The following is a 20,435-nucleotide window of genomic DNA, read 5'->3' on the forward strand; positions in this document are numbered from 1 at the left end:
TCAGGTGAATGTGGAACACTCACCAAAGCAAATCATACGCATACAGGTCGTATTAGGAGTCTCAATAAAACTAAAAAGACTGAAATCATAAACGTATTCTCTAACGTTTATAGAATTAAACTATCAATAACAAGATATTTAGGGAAAAAAACAGACATCTGCTAATTAGGCCATATACTTCTAGATAATCGACCCACGGGTCAAGGAAGAATTCACAAGGAAATTAGAAAACATTTACAACTGTTCATGAAGACACAACATATTAAAATTTTTTGAGATGCAGCTAAAGCAGTGCTTAAAGAAAAATGTGCAACTTTAAATACTTGTATTAGAAAAAAGTCAAGATCATGACCTATAACCTATCTTAAGCTAAAGAAAAGAGCAAAGTAAATCTGCACTAAGTAGAAGAAAGTTAATGATAAAGAGCAGAAATCAATGAAACTGCAAAAGTTGAGAAAAATGAACAAAGCCAAAAGTCAGTTCTTTGAAAATCAAAATCAACAAAACCAATACACCCCTGGCTAGACTGATTGGGGAAAAGAACAAACAGCAACTACCAGTCCCAGAATGAAAAAGCAGTTAGCACCACAGCTCCCAAAGATGCTACAAGAATGAGGGACACCTGTGAATCGCAAACCTAACAACTGGGATCAAACGAATACACTTCTCAAAAATTTAGCTGACCTTTCAACAACGTGAGGGTTAGAGGCATCAATCCCCGAGCAGCCAAAAATCTGTGACTTCTGACGCCCCCAAAAACGTAACTATGAAGAAGTGACTGTGCCCTGGGAGCCCAAGTGATGACATCAAGTCAAACACATATTCTCTGTGTTCTATGTATTATATATTGCGTTCTTAAAAAAAAATGAACTAGACAAAAGAAAACATTATTGAGAAAATCACAAACACTGACAGTACCATACTGTATTTCTTGAAAACAAAACAAAAAAAATCCATGTAAGTGGACTCCTGCTAACCAGTTCTTCTAACTGGTGATGTTCAAGGGGCAACTGTATAACTTCCCTAAATCGCACATGACGAAAGCAAAAATCTGAATACACCTATATTTATTAAATTAAATCTGTTATTAAAAAAAAACATCCCACAAAGAAAACTGCAGGCCCAGATGGTTTCACACATTAACTCCATAAATACAATAATGAAAAAGTCAGAATTGGGTCATTAAAAAGTCAGCTTTAATATCAGCTGAATAATGGCCAAGAGTCAACATTATGCAGGCTACAAATGCTAGACTATAAACACATAGGAAACCAGCTCCGACGAAACTCATTTCTTCTTCCCCTTCAAAGGCTTGGCGAACAGAGCAGGGTCAATCTGTTCCCTTGTCAGTCCCCTGACAGAGAAGAGTCTCGCTGCCCGCTCCTGCAGGGTGCCCCCACATTTCAGTCCCAGGGCCATCAGTTCACACTTGAGCCTGTCCAAACCCAGTGCCTCCATCTCAGCTACAGAGCTGAATGCCAGCAGATCAATCGTGTCCTGACCGGAATCCTGAGAGAGGGAAAAAAAAAAAAAAAAGAAAGAAAATATTCAAAACAGGCTCTTCCTCTTGAAGACTTTCCTTAGCTGTCAACTACATTCCATCTGACAAGGAATTTTCAGTTCCTGGGAGGCTCAGGCAGTAAAGCATCTGCCTTGGCTCAATCATGATCCCCAGGTCCTGGGATCGAGCCCTGTGTCGGGCTCCCTGCTCAGTGGGTAAACCACACCCATTAAGCTCTTACGGATATCCACCCCAATTCAGATATTAAAACGTGATCAATGTGTGGCTTAGAACTGATAAAATATGGAACCAAAGCTGCCACCTAGAGGCAAAAAATGCATACATTTCAAAGTTTAAAAGGAAAAAAACGAAAGGACTTTTGGGGGGATAAGGCAAGCTTCACCCTTGTCTGTACTTCTGGTTATTAAACAAACCGGCCCACTCGGCAGCTGATGGGGAAAGCACGTTTTTGGGTTAAGGACTCACTGAGGAACTATAGCCATTAAGCTGCCTGGCTCTGGACATGGACCCCCAAACTACTTACTGTGCTTCCTGACTGGCTTCCCTCCAGGCTGGCAAGGGGGGCGCTTTCCCTGCCCTCTCCAGGCGCAGCCTCCGCAGCTCTGTCCCTGCCAGCCATCTCCAACTGCTTTAGCTCCCCAGTCGCTCCAGGGCCTGCGGCCTCATCTTCCTTGGGCTCTTCACCTTTTGTCCCCCTCTCCTCCTGGCTTTTCTCCATTTCCACGGCCATCGTCTCATCCACACGACCCTCAGCAGAACTCTGCCCCAACCTAGCACACCTGCCTGCGGAGACAGCATGCCCAGAGCCTGTCCCTGGGGTCGGCGGTGGCTCCGGGGACTGAGAGGCTGCACTCGGCACACTTGCCCCTGGACAGTGGTGGGAGGACCCGGCTGCCAGCTCCATGTCATCGCGGCCGCCGTCTAGAGCCTGCGGGCTCATTCCCGAAGTACTAGGAGCTTCTTCCCCATCATCATCCGAGGTCTCTGAGCTGGACTCCTCTGCCGTCTGCAGTCCATCCATGCCCAACCTGCCAGAAGCGACACAGGCTTAACACCACTCCACTGCCTCTATGCTGAACAGTCAGGGTTTGTCTTGGGAACGGACTGTGTCAGCATCAGAGTATCTGCTCATTTGAGGTGGAAAGGAGCTAATTTTTAGGAAAAGATATTCAGAGGTATAAATGGGGAGAAGAAATTCAGTGAGCTTGGAACCAATCATCCCAAAGATCCAACAGGGACTCCTCTATAAAGATGTGAATCTCTCTTATTTTTAAGATTTTATTTATTTATTTGAGAAAGAGAGAGAGAAAAAAGCACAAGCAGGGGGAGGGGAAAAGGGAAAGGTAGGCTCCCTGCCAAGCAGGGAACCCCACGGGGGGCTAGGTATCAGGACCTTGAGATGATGACCTGAGCCGAAGGCAGACGTTCAATTAACTGAGCCACCTGGGGACCCCAGGGGTTGTGACTCTCTTCAAATAAAACTGATTTTGCCTAAAGCTCTTTTTCCTATCTTGTACAAATCTCAACTGTTAGAAATGTAGCTAAAATAACAAACCGTTAAAATCCTTTTTTGTTCACAATTACCCCAAATGGGAAACTACCCAAACTATCAACAGGAGATGGATAAACAGACACTATGATACTTGTGAACAGAAAGGAACAAAAGCACTGAGACATAATACTAGCCACGGATTTCAAAAGCATTGCGCGGAGAGACTCCAGACACAAAGGGCTGTAGGACATTCTGGAAAACACAAAACCATCAGATCACATAGCACAGTAGTATCAGAGCATGCCGGGGCAGGGGAACAGGAATTAACTGCAAAGGTGCAACTGTTAGTGAAATGGAAAAATTCAGTATCTTGATTTTAATGGTGGTTATGTGACTGTCTTTCTCAAAACTCACGGAGCTCTTCAATGAGAAAGTATGGATTTTAATGCACATAAATTACATCTCAATAAACCTGACTTAACTCTCTCCCAACCTCACACAATCCAACTACCTTTTCTCTCAAGAACACTTACTTCCTATTTCAAGATTCTATGCTAGACTCTCAGTTACAGGATCTTTAATTAATTATTTTTCTGTCCCCAAAGCAGAGGCCAGCAAGAAAGCAAGATCCATCTGGAGGTCATTTTCTAGAACTTGGCCCAAGGGAACTGAGCTAGTAACCGGAGAACCAAGTGGGAAGGGCGGGAGCGCTACCAGAATGATGGCCAAGAAAAGGCGCCATTGTGCTTCTCAGCTGCAAGTACAAAAGTGGTCAGAGAGAGGTCTAGCCGTGGCCGCAGACCTCAGTAACAACTGTGAAAAACCATGGAGAAAGACAAAACGATCTGGAAAGTGAAAAGTGCAGCCATGGCTCTACCTAGAAATTCTGAAAGTTAAATCCTTCAACACTAGAGAGTAATTCAAGGATAAAGTGATTTTTCTGTGATCTTTCACTGTAAGAAAAAAACCATCCTTTAGATTCCATTCCTGGCACTCAAGGCAGAAACCAGTAGTAGTGTGTACAGTGTGACAGCTATGGAGAACTGAGAACTAAAGCACTCTGGAAATTTCTGAGCTCCCATCAAACCTTACTTTAAAAAGTGTTTACACCAGATAGGCAAGAGGAAGCGTGCCGGTGCACATAAATCTCTTTGGAATGAAAAGGAAGCACACTTACCAAAAGCACTTCCTTTTCCCTGCTCTGGCTCCTCTGTCTGCTTTTGATTTGTTGGGTCTTTTCCGACTCTCACCAGTCTCTGCCAACACCATCTTGCTGGAGGCAGCCTGCATGCCTAACCAGAAATTTTCACAACTCAGTTACGCCATAGAAGGTATGATTAAAGACATAAACTGTATGGATTACAAATGTAGCTGCATTGCAATCTAAAGCTCCAGTTCTAAATTTCTTAACATACCAAAATTTAAAATGGCTAAGATGAGATTCAACTTCATTTTACACAGATTCAAAGTAATGAGCATTCTGGCTCTGGAACCAGGTTTTGAGAATACCAATACCCAATCTGTAGCTCTGAGACTGACGGGTGCATACCTGGCCTCCCCAAACCAGATGGTCCATCCCTTTGTACTCGCTACTTGTGTATTATTACATCATAACCTCTGATTGAAAGGATTCCTTATTATTCAACTGAATCCACAAGAGCTCTAGCATAATGCTAAATAAAAGTTAAATAAAAATTAATAACAATCATTCTCATTAAAAATCATTTAGGGATGCCTGGGTGGCTCAGTGGTTGTGCGTCTGCCTTTGGCCCAGGGCATGATCCTGGGGTCCTGGGATCGAGTCCTGCATCGGGCCCCCATGGGGAGCCTGCTTCTCCCTCTGCGTATGTCTCTGCCCCCTGTGTCTTTCATGAATAAATAAAACCTTTTTAAAATTAATTGATTATTTAATTAAATAAAAACCATTTTTTTAAAATGGACCTAAAAAAAAAAAATGGACCTGAAACTAGATGCAAATATGTTGAGGTGTAAACACTTCCTGCAGGCTTGGCAACACCTAGCACAAGTGTTCTCACCTGCCTGTGCACCCCTAGAATTCAGGAGTCGAATACATCACATTCTGTGTGAGTGTGTGCTCTTTCTTTCCTGGGATATAAGGCATACTGTTTATTATTATTTTGAAAATTTTATTTTAGAGAGCACGCACAGGTGCACACAGGAGGCAGAGCAGAGGGAGAGGAACAAGCCGACTCCCTGAGCACAGAGTCTGAGATCATGACCTGAGCAGAAACCAAGAGTCAGACGCTCAACTGACTAAGCCACTTGGGTGCCCTCATATTGTTTATTACTGAGGGGAGAGGTTCCACGACTTTCATCCACTCCTCAGAGGTCTGTAACCCGAGACTCCAGGAGTACCTTTTGTATGCAGCGAGCAACAATGTAGCTTCAGCAAGGAACCGTCACTCTCACCTTTGAGGACAGAGTCCTCCAAGCGTTCAGCCATCTCATGGCATTGCTGCTGGTATGCCCGGCTGGTAAAGCAGGGCCTGGGCTCTGCAAGCTTCCGCTGCAGGCGCTCCAAGCGCTTCTGCTCCTTCTCAGCCTCTCGCTCAGCTTGCTGTTTCACCCACTCAGCCATCCTAGGACAGGAGAGACACGGAACTGACCAGACGTATCACACACATGCTTGTTTATATGTGAGGAGTTCCCCTCCCACACCCTGGATGAATCCACATTGTCCTGCACATACTGTGATATTCCTTCAGAAAGGTGAGACACGCTTAACATAGGTGCCCTGTGACGGACCTCTAAAACCCGACAGGAATTATTAAACTACAGAGAGAGCTAAGGCCGATAACAATGAGCTAGAGCGCTAATCTTTTAAGTCCACATTTCAATATGCATGGCCTGTGTACAATCACCACTGGCAGCAAAGTGTGTTGTTGTCTTTGAAGAAATTAACAGTGGGCAGCTTACGCTTTTTCATGGTTGACATCTCGTAGCCTCCTTCCACTGAGGTCCCGGCAAGCTTCTCGATTGGTTGTCTTCTCAATCTGAGCACCAAGTGCACGGAGCATAGATCCAAACCCTGGGCAAATAAATTTGGAGAAAACAGTTTAAAAAGGGTTCAAGGATTGATAAATATCAAATTTGTGGAAATGCTATTATACCTCAAGATTAAAAATCTCTTTGGGGAGCCTGGGTGGCTCAGTTGGTTAAGCATCTGACTCTTGGTTTTGGTTCAGGGTCTCGAGATCAAGCCGCTCATTGGGCTCCAAGAGAAGTCTAAAATTTCCCTCTCCCTCGCCCTCTGCCCTTCTCTGTGCTTGTGCGTGCACACTGTCTCTAAAATAAATAAATCTTTAAAAAAAATCTTTTTTTCTTTTCTTTCTTTCTTTTTTTTTTAAAGAAAGGGACATCAAGATTCTACGCAGGTATCAAAGGTACAAGTACTGATAAACCAGGGGCGCCGGGGTGGTTCAGTGGTTGAGCGTCTGCCTTTGGCTCAGGTCAGGATCCCGGGGTCCTAGGATCAAGTCCTGCATTAGGCAATCTGCAGGGAGCCCGCTTCTCCCTCTGCCTATGTCTCTGCCTTTCTCTCTCATGAATAAATAAATAAAATCTTAAAAAAAAAAAATGATAAACCTGATTCAACCTCATGCATTTTGCTCTCCCTCTTATACTTCTGAAATACTGTCTCTACACCACTGGGATATCTTAAAGGGTTTAACCCAATGCCAGAGATTCCAAGATTAATAACTTAAAAAAAATCTTTTTATGGTGAGATTTTGCAGTGAGTTTCAAAGCAAAAGCAATTTTAAGTTGTCCCTAGCTAATAAGCTTTCTTCTTATTGACAGAATTTCAAACAAGAGGATGATTATAATGTGCGATGCCAGTTCTCTGAACACCAAATCAAGTCACTGTGAATTCTGAGAAAGCTTTGGGATGACACATTAGTGCATCAGGAGAAATACCCAGGACTGCCCATATTCAGTGTTTGCTCTTTTATTTTTTTTTATTTTTTTATTTATGATAGTCGCACAGAGAGAGAGAGAGAGAGAGGCAGAGACACAGGCAGAGGGAGAAGCAGGCTCCATGCACCGGGAGCCCGACGTGGGATTCAATCCCAGGTCTCCAGGATCGTGCCCTGGGCCAAAGGCAGGCGCTAAACCACTGCGCCACCCAGGGATCCCCTGTGTTTGCTCTTTTAGTTTCTCTTCTCTATTCTTAGAGAATAGTGTTCATGTAACAAGATCTTAACCTACCCTAATCTATAAATGGCTGTATTCCACAGGCTGGCTTTAGTCCTCTCTGGGAACTACAATGACCAGACAAAATCTTGCTAAAAGCAGAAGAAAATTTAATTGTTTTAACACTCTTTCTTCCACAAGCTGGACAGAATAATGATCGTTTTTCTTCATCTAATCTTCCCCCAAAGTTTTAGAACCTAGCTGCCTAAGAGCTATCCTGCTTCTGAAGGCAGAAATTATAATCAGACAATATATTCCTCAAAAAGAATAAAAGAAAGTACTCAGAACTAGGAAAGTAAAGAAAGGATTTCATAAGGCAAAATAAGAATGGCATACTCCAGAGGCCCAGAAGTGCATTAATTTCCTCCATAGAGCTAGACACTGCAACTGTAATATATGGCAGCCACAAATATGCGCGTCCTACCTCCTTTTCCACCGAAGAGCCTGGGTTCCAAACTATAAACCGCGCCATGCTGCACTCTGTCATTGGCATCAACGAGTGATCCATTGCACTTCACAAAAAAGCATTCCACTGGAACAGCCTAGAGACAAGGTTGGAATTTTTAAATGAGACGACACAAGCTTCCTGCAGGAGCCTTGCCTATCATGTCTTTATTACTCCAGTTATAAGCAGACAGCATGTGTTCCATTAGTATTTGTTAAACTGAATACCCAAAGAAAAAAAAAGTCATGTCAGAGGATTTATTCAGGGTATGACTTTTTTCCTAACACCTCATCATGATGCGCACAAGAATTTTTTGTCTTTTGGGCAAAAATTAAGAACTGCTCTCTTCTCCTCTGACAGGTAAACAGAGTCAAGGTAGAAAATTAGACCGGGTTCAGACCCAGTAACTCTGCAAGTCCCTTTTTCTCTCGTTTTTTTTTTTTAAACAAGTAATATCACGTTGCACAAGTTTAAAAGTGACAATACACCTTCTGAAAAGTATAGGTAAGGACGAGCAGGGGGAGGGAAGGAGACGACGGTATGATCTTTGTACACCTATATATAAACTTTAACAGGTGGAGGGTCAGCTGGCAGCAGTACTTTTCTGCCCATGTTCCTGAGTTACAGCAGAAGCCCCATCTGTGTATTTCAAATTTTCTCAGATCAAATGATGAATATAAGATATAAAACCTAAGTCTTGGGCAGCCCGGGTGGCTCAGCAGTTTGGCACCGCCTTCGGCCCAGGGCCTGATCCTGGAGACCCGAAATCGAGTCCCACGTCGTGTTCCCTGCATGGAGCCTGCTTCTCCCTCTGCCTGTGTCTCTGACTCTCTTTCTCTCCTCTCTGTGTATTCTCATGAATAAATAAATAAAATCTTAAAAAAAAAAAAAAACTAAGTCTTTCTAAACAAGTTTCTGATGCTGTAAAAAAGACAATGGAAGAGTATTCTCCAAAGTTATATGGAACTTGAGAGATACACAATTAACCTATAATATCAGGAATGAGATCTACACACTAACAGAAAGGAGAAACGCACAACTGCCATCTTTCCGAAGTAGACACAATGAACATTCGTTCTGAACCATATCACATGGCCGTTTCAACAGGACCCGTCCATTCATTCAACAAATATTAATGAAGTCCCTACTATTTGCCAGGTACTTTTCAAGCACTGTAATACTGTAATGAATAATCCAGTGAATAAAGACCCTGCTCACAGAGCTTCCATTCTACTGGGGAAAGACAGGGAAAGAATAAGTGAATGATATACAATGGCCAGTGGTGATAAGCAGGGTAAAGGGGACACCAGATGTGGATGGGTACGCCAGTAATCTATCTTACATATACTGTTAGTCAAGAAAAGCCTCTCTGATCAAGAGACATTTTAGCAGAGAATTTACAAAAGGGAGAGAACAAGCCACATGGCTCTCTGGGGGAAGAGCATTTCAGAGGCAAAACAAATGCAAAGCAAGGCAGCAGAGACAAGCCAAGAGTATTCATGGAACTGTAACACCACCAACATGGCTGGAAGAAGTCTGCCAAAGGGGAATGAGAAGGCCTGAAAAGCCACTATAAGAACTTCAGGCTTCACTCTGAAAAAAGCCACTGCAGAGTCTGGAACAGATTGAGAGTAGAGTTATATTATTAAAGGATCACTCTAGCTGCTAAATTGGAAATAAAACTATAGAAGCAGAGACATCAGTGACATCGGCTACTGTGACAACCCAGGTGAGCAATGAAAGCCATCTGTATCGGGGTAGTGGCAAAGGGGATGAAGAACAGAGTGGGGGGGCCCTAAGGCTCTGGAGGTGGGCAGTGAGAGCCACAGAGCAATGAGAGAAGGGGAAATAGAGTTGCCATTTGTTAAGAGTGAGAAGCACCTTTCGGGTACCAGTCTCATTTAGGATGTGTTCCTTTGAGTGGTCTAATAGCCACATGAAGATGCTGAGTAACCTGATGGGTACACAAGTCTGCAGTTTGGGGACAAGGTCTGGGCTGGAGCTTTACATTTGGAAGATGGTACTCACAGCCCTGAAAATGAAGGATACGTCCTGCATGATGGAAGAGACACTGGAATGAAGATCAAACACTCAACTCCAGCCAATCCTTGATTCAGAGCTCAGGAGACGGGCAGAAAGTAGCAGAAGAAACTGGAAGGGAGGTTAATGAGGTGGAAGAGAACTGAGGGTGACGTGTGGACACAGTGAGCAAAGTATGCCAATGTCCAGGTGTGCCCAAAGATGCTGACAGGCCAAGAGAGAGGAGGCCTGGAAACCAACGATCGGGTATGAGAACACAGAAGATGCTGACATGCATGACAGGAGGTGGTCTGCTGGAGTGACGGGAACAAAAGCCTGACTGGAGTGGGCTCTAGAGAAGTTTTCTGTTCAAGGATATTTTCTATTAAAAAAACTTAAAAAAAAAAAAAAAAGAGAAAAGGAGGCGACATCTGGAAGGAATGTGGGCTCAAGTGTGCACACCGGTGGGAATGATCCAGGAGAAAGGGAAGGCACTGGGAAGTGCAGAGGAGATAGAACTGATGCTAAATATGGTCAAGGAGACAGGGTACAGTGCAAAGCAGAAGCTAATCGCAACTCCTCTGTAATGACTGGTTATCCACGGTAATGGACGAAGAGAGGGCCAAATGTATGACAACGAGGTCGGGCACTGGTGTGAGGATAAGGACTCTGTCTCTTGACTGCACCAAATATAAAGTATGGGCCTGGAGATGGGAGAAGCACCAGAGATTTTAAGAGAGAAAAGATCAAAGAGTCACACAGGAGAGTGAGAGCAATGAACCTTGGCACTACTTCCGTGGTGTACAGAAGACAATCAAGGTGACACAGGGAAATGAACAAAGCTGCTGCAGCACCCCCAGATTCTGCCCAGCTGTGCAAATGCTGCAGGGATCAATATTCTCAGCAGTCCTTCTACCCAGTGGAAGCCCACCCTGGCCTGGGACTACAGAGTAGAAGGGCCAAGCATTACGAAGGTCAGTGTTTGTGAATTTACGGTCAAACTGATTTGTGTGATTGGTTTCCCTAGCACAGTCACTGCCTGCATGGCGGGGGTGGGGGGTGGGGGGGGGTGGACAGGTAGATTTAACTTGACTAGAGTTTTCCCAGGCAAACATGCTAGCAGGAGAGAAGAGCTCAGCCTACATGCAATTAACAGGAAGGTCTATTATCTGTAAAACATTGTCCACTTTTAAGAATTATACAAGATTAAATGAGATATGTAATATACCTGTTTGTTTTATGTTTATGAATGAAAAGCAACCTTAGTTTCTCTTATTTTCTATCTAGCAGGTAAGTATTTCTAACATTCTAAACAACTTTTTTTTCTAAATAACTTTAAAAGACATTAATGTGAAGGCAGAAAAATTATATACACCGTACTTGGTTTCCAAACAGAACTACTTATTAAACAAGACAACTGATCAACAAAATTTCACTTTCTATTTGTTAAGATTCTTATCAATAATCACTAGCAGAAAAAAAGGACAAAGAAAATTTAGAATCAACTTAAGGGTCTTTCACCATTTGTGTGTTATAAAGTACTTCAAGCACGAAGTATTGTGCTAATCTTAGCCCAATCAACTCAAGGCCACCAGAGATAAATGTATAGTTCACCAAAGTCAAATTTACTGGCTCAATGCAACAAGGGAGGGGCGGGGGGGGGGGGGGGGAACTGCAGACAAGAGGAATAGTGCAGTGTCTCAGCACCAACAAAAAACAATTAGTATAGGATTTGAGGCAAGGGTGGAGGTTTATGTGAAATTTAAACGAAAGTGGTTTTGAGGGGCTCAAAACAAAGCAGGGCTATGTAAAAGGGGCAACATCAGGTCTAGACTATGAAGCAGATTGGATCCAGACCCCCGTTTCCTTAGAAACCACAAAGTTAAGATAAACATGGAATGTTGTGTTCAGAAACTCCTAATCTGACTCTGCACCTGGGCTGGAAATCAAGCATGCTGTCTCTGTATCAAAGTGACTTAGAGGGCAGCCCTGGTGGCTCAGCAGTTTAGTGCTGCCTTCAGCCCAGGGTGTGATCCTGGAGACCCGGGATGGAGTCCCATGTCGGGCTCCCTGCATGGACCCTGCTTCTCCCCCTGCCTGTGTCTCTGTCTCGCATGAATAAATAAATAAAATCTTAAAAAAAAAAAAAAAGTGACTTAGTCTCAAAGCAAGAGCGGGATGCTTAATCTTCACCGATAAAATTTCAAACAGCAGGGATCCCCGGGTGGCGCAGCGGTTTGGCGCCTGCCTTTGGCCCAGGGCGCGATCCTGGAGACCCGGGATCGAATCCCACGTCGGGCTCCCGGCGCATGGAGCCTGCTTCTCCCTCTGCCTGTGTCTCTGCCTCTCTCTCTCTCTCTGTGACTATCATAAATAAATAAAAATTTAAAAAAAAAATTTCAAACAGCAAAGACCCTTGTAGTCTGTAATTTTCCAGATCAATGTTTCTTAGTGAATCAGAAAGCAGCACACTTCCAAGAGAGTCATTGTAACATTTTACAACTGCACCATCTCAAGAGAAATACTGTTTCCTATTAACTTGGCAGTTGGCTCTATTTGTGTCTTTTATCCTAGCCTGAAGAACAGCAGGGCAGATTTATACTTTTTCAGTGGACACAACACTGACCTCATACCATCAGTATAATTTTGTTTTAAAAAGAATGTTGTGGGATCCCTGGGTGGCGCAGCGGTTTAGCACCTGCCTTTGGCCCAGGGCGCGATCCTGGAGACCTGGGATCGAATCCCACGTCGGGCTCCCGGTGCATGGAGCCTGCTTCTCCCTCTGCCTGTGTCTCTGCCTCTCTCTCTCTCTCTCTCTCTTTCTCTCTCTGTGACTATCATAAATAAATAAAAAATTAAAAAAAGATTGTTGTGAACTTGAGCTATTTTAATTTCTTCCAGTATCTCACAGGATACCCTTTTGTAAATTTCTTGTTTCTGTTCACATATGTTATGGTCCTATCTCTTGAGCACCTGACTGAAGCATCCATTTATATTTCTTCCTTGTATTTTAAAATTATATTTTTCTGGGGCACCTGGGTGGCTCAGCGGTTGAGCATCTGCCTCTGGCTCAGGTCGTGATCCCAGAGTCCTGGGATGAAGTCTACATCAGGCTCCCTGAAGGGAACCTGCTTCTCCCTGTGCCTATGTCTCTGCCTCTCTCTGTTACTCTCATGATGAACAACAACAACAAAAAAATTAAATATTTTTTCCCAATACTTCTCATCATTAAGATCCTATTTTTTTCTGGTCATTTTGGACCAACAGTCCTTGAGATAAAAGCTTATTTTCAGAGATATTAAAATCCATCTACTTTGTAAAATATTTCCCCTACCCAGATGGTCAAAAACAGTTCTGACAGTTTTTAGACTCCACTGTAGTGTGGAAACACACATGGGGAAGCTGAAAAACATATTTGCAAAGACGGGTTGCTTTTTCGTGGAACCGGTCCAAATAAAGATTCGGCTTAAAGTGCAGTGTTAACATGTTGTAAGCCTATAAATAACAAGCAGAAAAGCGAGCCTGGAGAAACACGGATAAAGTGAGGTTATAAAGAAAAACAGACTAGTAGGTCAAGTGCCAAATTTAAAATTAGGTTCGGGGAGACCACCAAATTGTTTAGATAACCCAACAGGTGTGACGTCTCACGGCTGGTGGAAGCTCGCTTACTGGGTACTTCACTCAACCACACAGTAACTCTGGGAGTCCACGGCAGGTTTTCAGAAACGTGTACGGACACATGTGGCCTTCAGACGATCCGTGGAAACACCTAAAGGACAGGACGCGCGTGTGCGCGCTCGGCCCCGACCTGAGCCGGAGGAGCCCCCCGCCCCACCCGCCATCCTCCGGCCCAGGCCCGGGTGTGAAGACGCTCCTCTAGGTCGGAGCTAACGGGGCTGACCGGTGGACGACATGCACGTCATACAAGCCCGGGATGGATGCACGGAACACGAGAGAGGAGCCCGACACGTCATCCGACAGCGGGCCCAGGGTCCCCGTGCGCCCACCCGGAGCGGGACCGAGCACCGGCGAGCCGCGGAGCTGCGGCCCCTTCCGCCACCCCCGACACGAAAGCAAGCAAGGCCCCAGCATCAGTGTGAAGCCCCTCAAAGCTGGGGAGCCCTCAGACTCAAACACGGAGAACCCCCAGGGAGAGAGAGGCGCGGCCCCGTCCGGCCGGCCCCTCACCCCATCCCGCCCGCCAGGAAGCGCGACCTCACCTGATCCCGGCAGTGTCGGCGGACCACTTCTTGGGCGGACCACCGGGCCGAGGCACAGCGCACCGCCTTGCACCCGAAGCCGGGGCCGCGAACCCACACCAGCGGCGCGGCCTCCGCCATCTCGGCGAGCTCCCGGGACAGCCGCCGCCACTCCCTCGGCGCGTCTGGATGGCGTCACGAGGCCTCCCGCGCCCCGCCCCTCCGCTTCCGCTCGCCCCGCCTCTCCCCGCCCCTGGGGCCGGTCACGTGAGCCGGGTGCCCGCGCCGCGCAGGCGGGGGAGGGGAACAGGAAGGGCTGGCGGCGGCCGATAAGGCAGCGCCGCGCGAGGGCGAGGCGTTGCTAGGAAACGCTGCTGGGGCGGGGCTCGGGGGACCGCGGATAAAAGGCTGGCGCGGGGCCGGCTTGGGAGCCTTCTGGCCGCGCGCGATAAGGCCGTGGCCTCGCCGAGTCCCTGGCCCCGCGCGGTTACCTTGGGGTCGCGGAGGGGCGAGCTCGAAGGAGCGGCGCTCGCGAGCGCGGAGAGGCCTCCTAGGCCCGGCCCGCGAGCGGCCGCCGGGGCTCTCCTTCTTTTTCTCCTCCCTGGTCTCTGCTGGCCGCGCGCAGTGCCTGCTTCCTCCTCCCGCCGGGGAGGGGGCCTGGGGCGGGGGCGGGGCTCCGGCCCGCAGCCTCTGTTCTCGCTGGGACGGCACTCGGCCGGGGAGAGGCCACGTCCCCTACGTGGGATGCCAAGGCCTGTGAAGGCGGGGGGTTCGGACGGTGGTCTGGGCTTCCCTCGCCGTGCGGGGGCGGGGGGCTGCCCGGAGCGCGGGGGCCGCGGTGCCCGGGGCGCAGGCAGGCCCTGCAGGCGACCCTGTGCAGCCCGCGCCGGCTCTGTCCGCCTCGGCCCGGGGCGAGCCGCCTCCGGGGGTCCCAGCCCCAGGCCTCTTTGTTTATGCACGATTTCTTCTTCCTTGGGGTTGTTTTGTTTGTTTGTTTTTAATGGCTATTTCAAAGGGCTGAGGGCTTCCCCTCCTACGAGAAACCAGACAAAAGAGCAGTTGAGCTTCACGCAACATTTTTACTTCGGTGATTTGTACCTTAATTAGTCCTTGTCAGTTAGGAAAGTCAACGTCATTTAGTATTAGCCTGGCGTCTCATCCTCCTAAAGCCTCATGTCCGGATGAAATCGTTCGCTATCTCTGTTGCATTTGAATCCCTGTTATTAAAAAAATTCTAAGTATTGAACAGGCATTGCCATTTAAAATAGGAAATAACTTGTTACTAAGCATTGTATTTTCAGAGATAGATATTTACTGAGCAAGCAATATTTAAGGCGTTCTTAAACTTTTACACTGAGCCATAGCACCGTGATGTACACTGGGTAGAAGTCAAATAAATATTAATTGGACATGCGATGAATTACTAAGGTAGTCAAATTATTCCCAGTGTACATCCGAAGAAATCTATTTCGCAGCAGTAGAACTACTTTATATCCTAAAAATGCAGAATTCAACTTGGATTGATGGTTTCAAAATTCATTTAAATAGCTGGGAAACTAAGAACCCTAAAGTCAGGCCAAGGACACATCAGTAGAGAAAAATCTAGAAACATAGCTGATTCACTGGGTGGCTGAGAGTATACAGTGGTGTCCAGCAGACACAGTTGTGTCCATGACTATGAAAACAGACAACTTCTGCCACCTTCCCCTCCTCGGTGGTAGGCAGGGAAGGGACAGGAAGACACATTAGGGTTGGGACCAGTAGGTGGTGAGAGGGTGGAGGCCAGTTCCTCTTTTAGAAGAATAGCTTAGCTGTGCTCCTGGGACTGTATTTGCTGTTTCCAATAAGCCACACTCTGTTCCTGCCCATCTTCTCCAAAAGACTGACTCTAGCCCTACCTTTGCTTTTTTGAAGATTGGTTCAGATGCCAGGAGGACACTGTGAGCACGTCCTGAGGCCATGTGGAGTAATTGTTCACTGCCAGGAAATGACAGCTCCAGACAATGTTTGTGTGGCAACCCATGACAGGGGCTCGACTGAGCCAGAATGTCATGCTGGCCTGCAAGAACAGGAAGCAGGGCTGCACACTCTGGCAATTTTTATAGATGACAGTGAGGCTCCTGAACTCATGGATTTGCAGACTAGCTCCATGTGCGACAGGCAAGTCACACTTCGGTGTTTCCAGCCACGTCCGCTCCGAGGCAAGGACAAGAGGTTGTTAATGCCATCTCTATGACAAAAGACAATGGCACAGCCTGGCTCCTCCTGTGCCACAAACGCAGAAGTGCTATAAACTCCTAAATTGGCAAGTGGTGTCTTATGGATGGTTCCAGCCCCAGGAACAATGAGGTCAGCTTCTAGGATGGAAAAACAGCTTCTGGGTAAGAGCTGTGTAGTCCACCCTGGGTGGTGGATGATGTGGGAGGTGGAGCCTCTGAAGTAAGGATCCAAGACGTTTGGCTGCCAGAGAAGGCACAGCTCCACCCTCCTTCCTGTATTGGACAGAAGAAAACAGGACACGTCAAGGGCGAGGTGGAGTTGGGAGGTGGAAGAAGTGTGTGTTTAGCTCTAGTGCTAGGAAGGAGCTTGAGAAGGCAGAAAGGAAGAGTAGGGTGGAGGTATGAGCAGAGAGAAAAAGCTGGACCCATAGCCAGTGCAGAAGCCCACCTCTTTGTAAGTGTCAGCAAGAAGAAAGGATCTTCATTCGGGGTGGACTTCCCTCGAGAAAGCTGTCTCTCCTGATTGCCTTGTGTGCTTTTTTTTTTTTTTTTTTTTTTTATCTTGTGTGGTTGTCATTCTTAGGCTTCCATCAAATAATGCTGTTAACGTTAAAAAATTTTCAGTCATGCCATTCATTTGTACTAGAATTATAAAACAACACTGGTAGAGCACTTGTCCATAAACGTGGTGTTTCAGCACTGGAAGGTTTTCAACATTGAAATTCAATTTCCCTCTTGTCAATAAAAATCCATAATTTTTTATGAATTCTGCATGGCCATTCAAAAGGGGATTTCCTCCTGGAAAATTCAGAGATCCGTAGGAATATTTTTTAATCATTTGACAGAGTATGTTTGGTGTATTAGGGTTTTCTAGAGAAACAGAGCCAATGGGGTGCAGAGAGAGAAAGAGAGAGACAGACACACTTCAGAGATACCGATGGCTCAGTTCCAGATCACCACAATAAAGCCAATATTGCAGTAAAGCAAGTCAAATGAATTTTTTTGTTTCCCAGTGAATATAAAGGTTATGTTTATACTAGGGTATGAAATAGCAATTATATCGAAAAGAATACACACACCTGAATGGAAAAGATATTTTATTGCTGAAACACCCCAACCATCACCTGAGCTTTTGGCGTGTTGTGATCTTTTCGCTGCTGGAGTGCTTGCCTCCTTGTTGGTGGTGGCTGCAGACTGGTGGGGGAGGGGCGGCGCTGAAGGTTGGGGTGGCTGTGGCAATTCCTTAAAATAAGACAACAGTGTCAGGATGCCTGGGTGGCTTAGCAGTTGAGTGTCTGCCTTTGGCTCAGGGTGTAATCCTGGGGTCCTGGGATCGAGTCCCACACTGGGCTCCCCACAGGGAGCCTGCTTCTCCCTCTGCCTGTGTCTCCGTCTCTGTGTCTCTCATGAATAAATAAATAATAAATAAAATCTTAAAAAAAAAGACAACAATGATGCCTCATCGATGGACTCTTCCTTTCATGAAGGACTTCTCTGTAGCATGTGATGCTGTGTGATAGCATTGGACCCATGGTAGAACTTCTTCCAGAATTGGAGTCCGTCCTCTCAAGTGTATTGGTGTCTGGAATATTCTAAATCCTTCGCTGTCATTTCAACGATCTCCATAGCATCCTCACCAGTAGATTCCATGTCAAGAAACCACTTTCTTTGCTCATCCATTCAGGTTTTATCATGAGATTGCAGCCAATCAGTAAAAAGGCTCCCCTTCCAATTCTAGTTCTCCTGCTCTCTCCACCCCATCTGCAGTCAGAACACACACAATATTTGTCATTTAAATTTGCCATCCTATTTTGGTACCCTAAAACAATTATAATAGTAACATCAAAAAAATCACTGATCAAGATAACCATAAAAAATACAATAATAATGATAAAGTGGGGCATCTGGGTGGCTCACTAGGTGAAACTCCGATTCTCTTTTTTTTTTTTTTTTTGAAACTCCGATTCTCAATCTCAGCTCCGATCTTGATCTCAGGATCATGAGGTCAAGACCAGCATTGGGCTCCATAGTAGGCATGGAGTCTACTTAATAATAATAATAATAATAATAATAATGACAAAATTTGAAATATGAGAATTACTAAAATGTGGCACAGAGACATGAAGTGAGCAAATGATGTTGGAAAGATGGTATGGAAAGACTTGCTTGATGCAGGTTTGCCACAAACCTTCAACTTGTTAAAAAAAATAACACATCATCTGCCAAGCAATAGAGCAAAGCATGAGAGGGAGAGGCAAGCAGATATTTTTTTTTTAGATTTTATTTATTTAAGAGAGCTCAAATGAGAGAGCCGGAGGAGGGGCAGAGGAGGAGGGGAGAGGGATAAGCAAACTCCCCACTGAGCCTTGACCTGGGGCCTGAGGTCATGACCTGACCTGAAATCAAGAATTGGACCAGCAACATAACCACCCAGTCACCCCAGCAGGCAGATTTGTTACAAAGAATTGGCTCACCCTCTGTCTCCACAATTATGGAGGCTAATGAGTCCTAAGATTTGCAGACTGATCCAGTAAGCTGGAGACCTAGGAAAGCCAATGATGCAGTTCCCATCTGAGGGCAGGAAAAAGCTGATGTCCTAATTCAAAGGCAGCCAGGCAGAAGGAACCCTCCCTTGCTGGAAGGTGGGTCAGGTTTTCAGCTCACATCAGGCCTTCCAACTGACTAGATGAGGCCCACCATTCAAGTAGAGGGTAATCCACCTAACTCAATCTACTGATTCAATTGTTAATCTCATCCAGAAATACTCTCACAGGAATATCCAATGTAATGTTTAACCAAGTATCCAGGCACTCCATGGCCCAGTCAAGTTGACACATAAAATTAACCATCACATCCACTAACTGGGATTATCTTTAATGAGAAAATAGCCTTCACTATTTCGTTTAATTTTACTTTGGCAACCAAAGGGAAAATATTTGATGAATAGAGATTGATTAAAAGTCAGATGTTCCTCACTCCCTGGAAGTTTCGCTGGTGTGAACTCAGGAAACTGCTTTCGGTACGCACTTATGAATGGTTACAGAGCTACACCACAATTGTTCTTAGAATTTGCCTTTGTATCCTAAGGTGCGGTCAAAGTTTGTGCTTGTGAAACTCTTGTAGAAGTTTTTTGGGTTTTTTGTTTCTTTTTAAATATTTTATTTCTTTATTCATAAGAGACACAGAGAGAGGCAGAGACATAGGCAGAGTGAGAAGCAGGTTCCTCGCAGGGAGCCCAAGGTGGAACTCAATCCCTGGACCAGGATCATGAGGGCAGACACTATTCAAATGCTGAGACACCCAGGAGTCCCTCGTAGAAGTTTTTGAATAGAAGGTGTCTTATCAATCATAAGGCCAGTCGTCATTAGGCAACTGAATTAGCATTCTAGTTTAAATAAGTTAACTAAATTTAATGATACAGCCATCTGGCTCACTCACCTACCTAAAACACATTTTTTTAAGAATTTATTTATTTAGGGACTCCTGGGTGGCTCAGCGGTTGGGCATCTGCCTTTGGCTTAGGGCGTGATCCCACAGTTCTGGGATCGAGTCCCACATTGGGCTCCCTGCAGGGAGCCGGCTTCTCCTTCTGCCTCTGCCTCTGCCTCTGTCTCTGCCTCTCTCTCTCTCTCTCTCTCTCTCTCTCTCTCTCTCCCTCTCTCTCTGTCTCTCATGAATATATAAATAAAATCCTTTTAAAAATTATTGATTGGGGATCCCTGGGTGGCGCAGCGGTTTAGCGCCTGCCTTTGGCCCAGGGCGCGATCCTGGAGACCGGGAATCGAATCCCACGTCGGGCTCCCGGTGCGTGGAGCCTGCTTCTCCCTCTGCCTATGTCTCTGCCTCTCTCTCTCACTGTGTGTCTATCATAAATAAATAAAAATTTTAAAAAATATATTGTTTGGGCAGCCCCGGTAGCGCAGTGGTTTAGCACCGCCTGCAGCCCAGGACATGATCCTGGAGACCCAGGATAGAGTCCCACGTCAGGCTCTCTGTATGATGCCTGCTTCTCCCTCTGCCTGTGTCTCTGCCTCTCTCTCTGTCTCTATGAATAAATAAAATCTTTTAAAAAATAAAATAAAAACTATTAATTATTTATTTATTTATTTATTTATTTGAAAAAGAGAAGAGAGCACAAGTAGGGGAGGAGCAGAGGGAGAAGGAGAAGCAGACTCCACACTGAGCAGGAAAGCCCAAAGCAGGGCTCGATCCCAGGACCCTGAGATCATGACCTGAGCTGAAATCAAGAATCAGATGTTTAACTGACTGAGCCACCCAGGAGCCCCTAAAACATATTTTTAGAAAGTAAAACAGGGGCTGCCTGGCT

General features: G+C 45.7%; 2 protein-coding genes across 3 annotated transcripts in view; both read right to left on the reverse strand.

Annotated features, from left to right (window-relative positions):
• Positions 1-20,435, reverse strand: part of PYCR2 (pyrroline-5-carboxylate reductase 2) — a 131,178-nt gene that overhangs the window by 34,704 nt on the left and 76,039 nt on the right. The window lies entirely within an intron of this gene.
• On the reverse strand, positions 1,175-14,068 carry SDE2 (spliceosome associated SDE2). Of its 2 annotated transcripts, XM_077901306.1 has the most exons (8): positions 13,911-14,046; positions 13,360-13,459; positions 7,651-7,768; positions 5,952-6,063; positions 5,445-5,614; positions 4,192-4,306; positions 2,046-2,550; positions 1,175-1,509 (listed from the first exon to the last, which is right to left on the reverse strand). In XM_077901306.1, the coding sequence occupies exons 4-8, from the start codon at positions 6,050-6,052 to the stop codon at positions 1,288-1,290; spliced, it is 1,113 nt and encodes a 370-aa protein (XP_077757432.1). In that variant the 5' UTR covers positions 6,053-6,063; positions 7,651-7,768; positions 13,360-13,459; positions 13,911-14,046; the 3' UTR covers positions 1,175-1,287. The 2 variants fall into 2 exon arrangements, with proteins under 2 accessions (XP_077757432.1, XP_077757430.1); XM_077901304.1 differs by lacking the exon at positions 13,360-13,459 and having other exon boundaries at positions 13,911-14,068.

This window comes from Canis aureus, chromosome 6 (genome assembly GCF_053574225.1).
Source record: "Canis aureus isolate CA01 chromosome 6, VMU_Caureus_v.1.0, whole genome shotgun sequence".
NCBI lineage: Eukaryota > Metazoa > Chordata > Mammalia > Carnivora > Canidae > Canis > Canis aureus.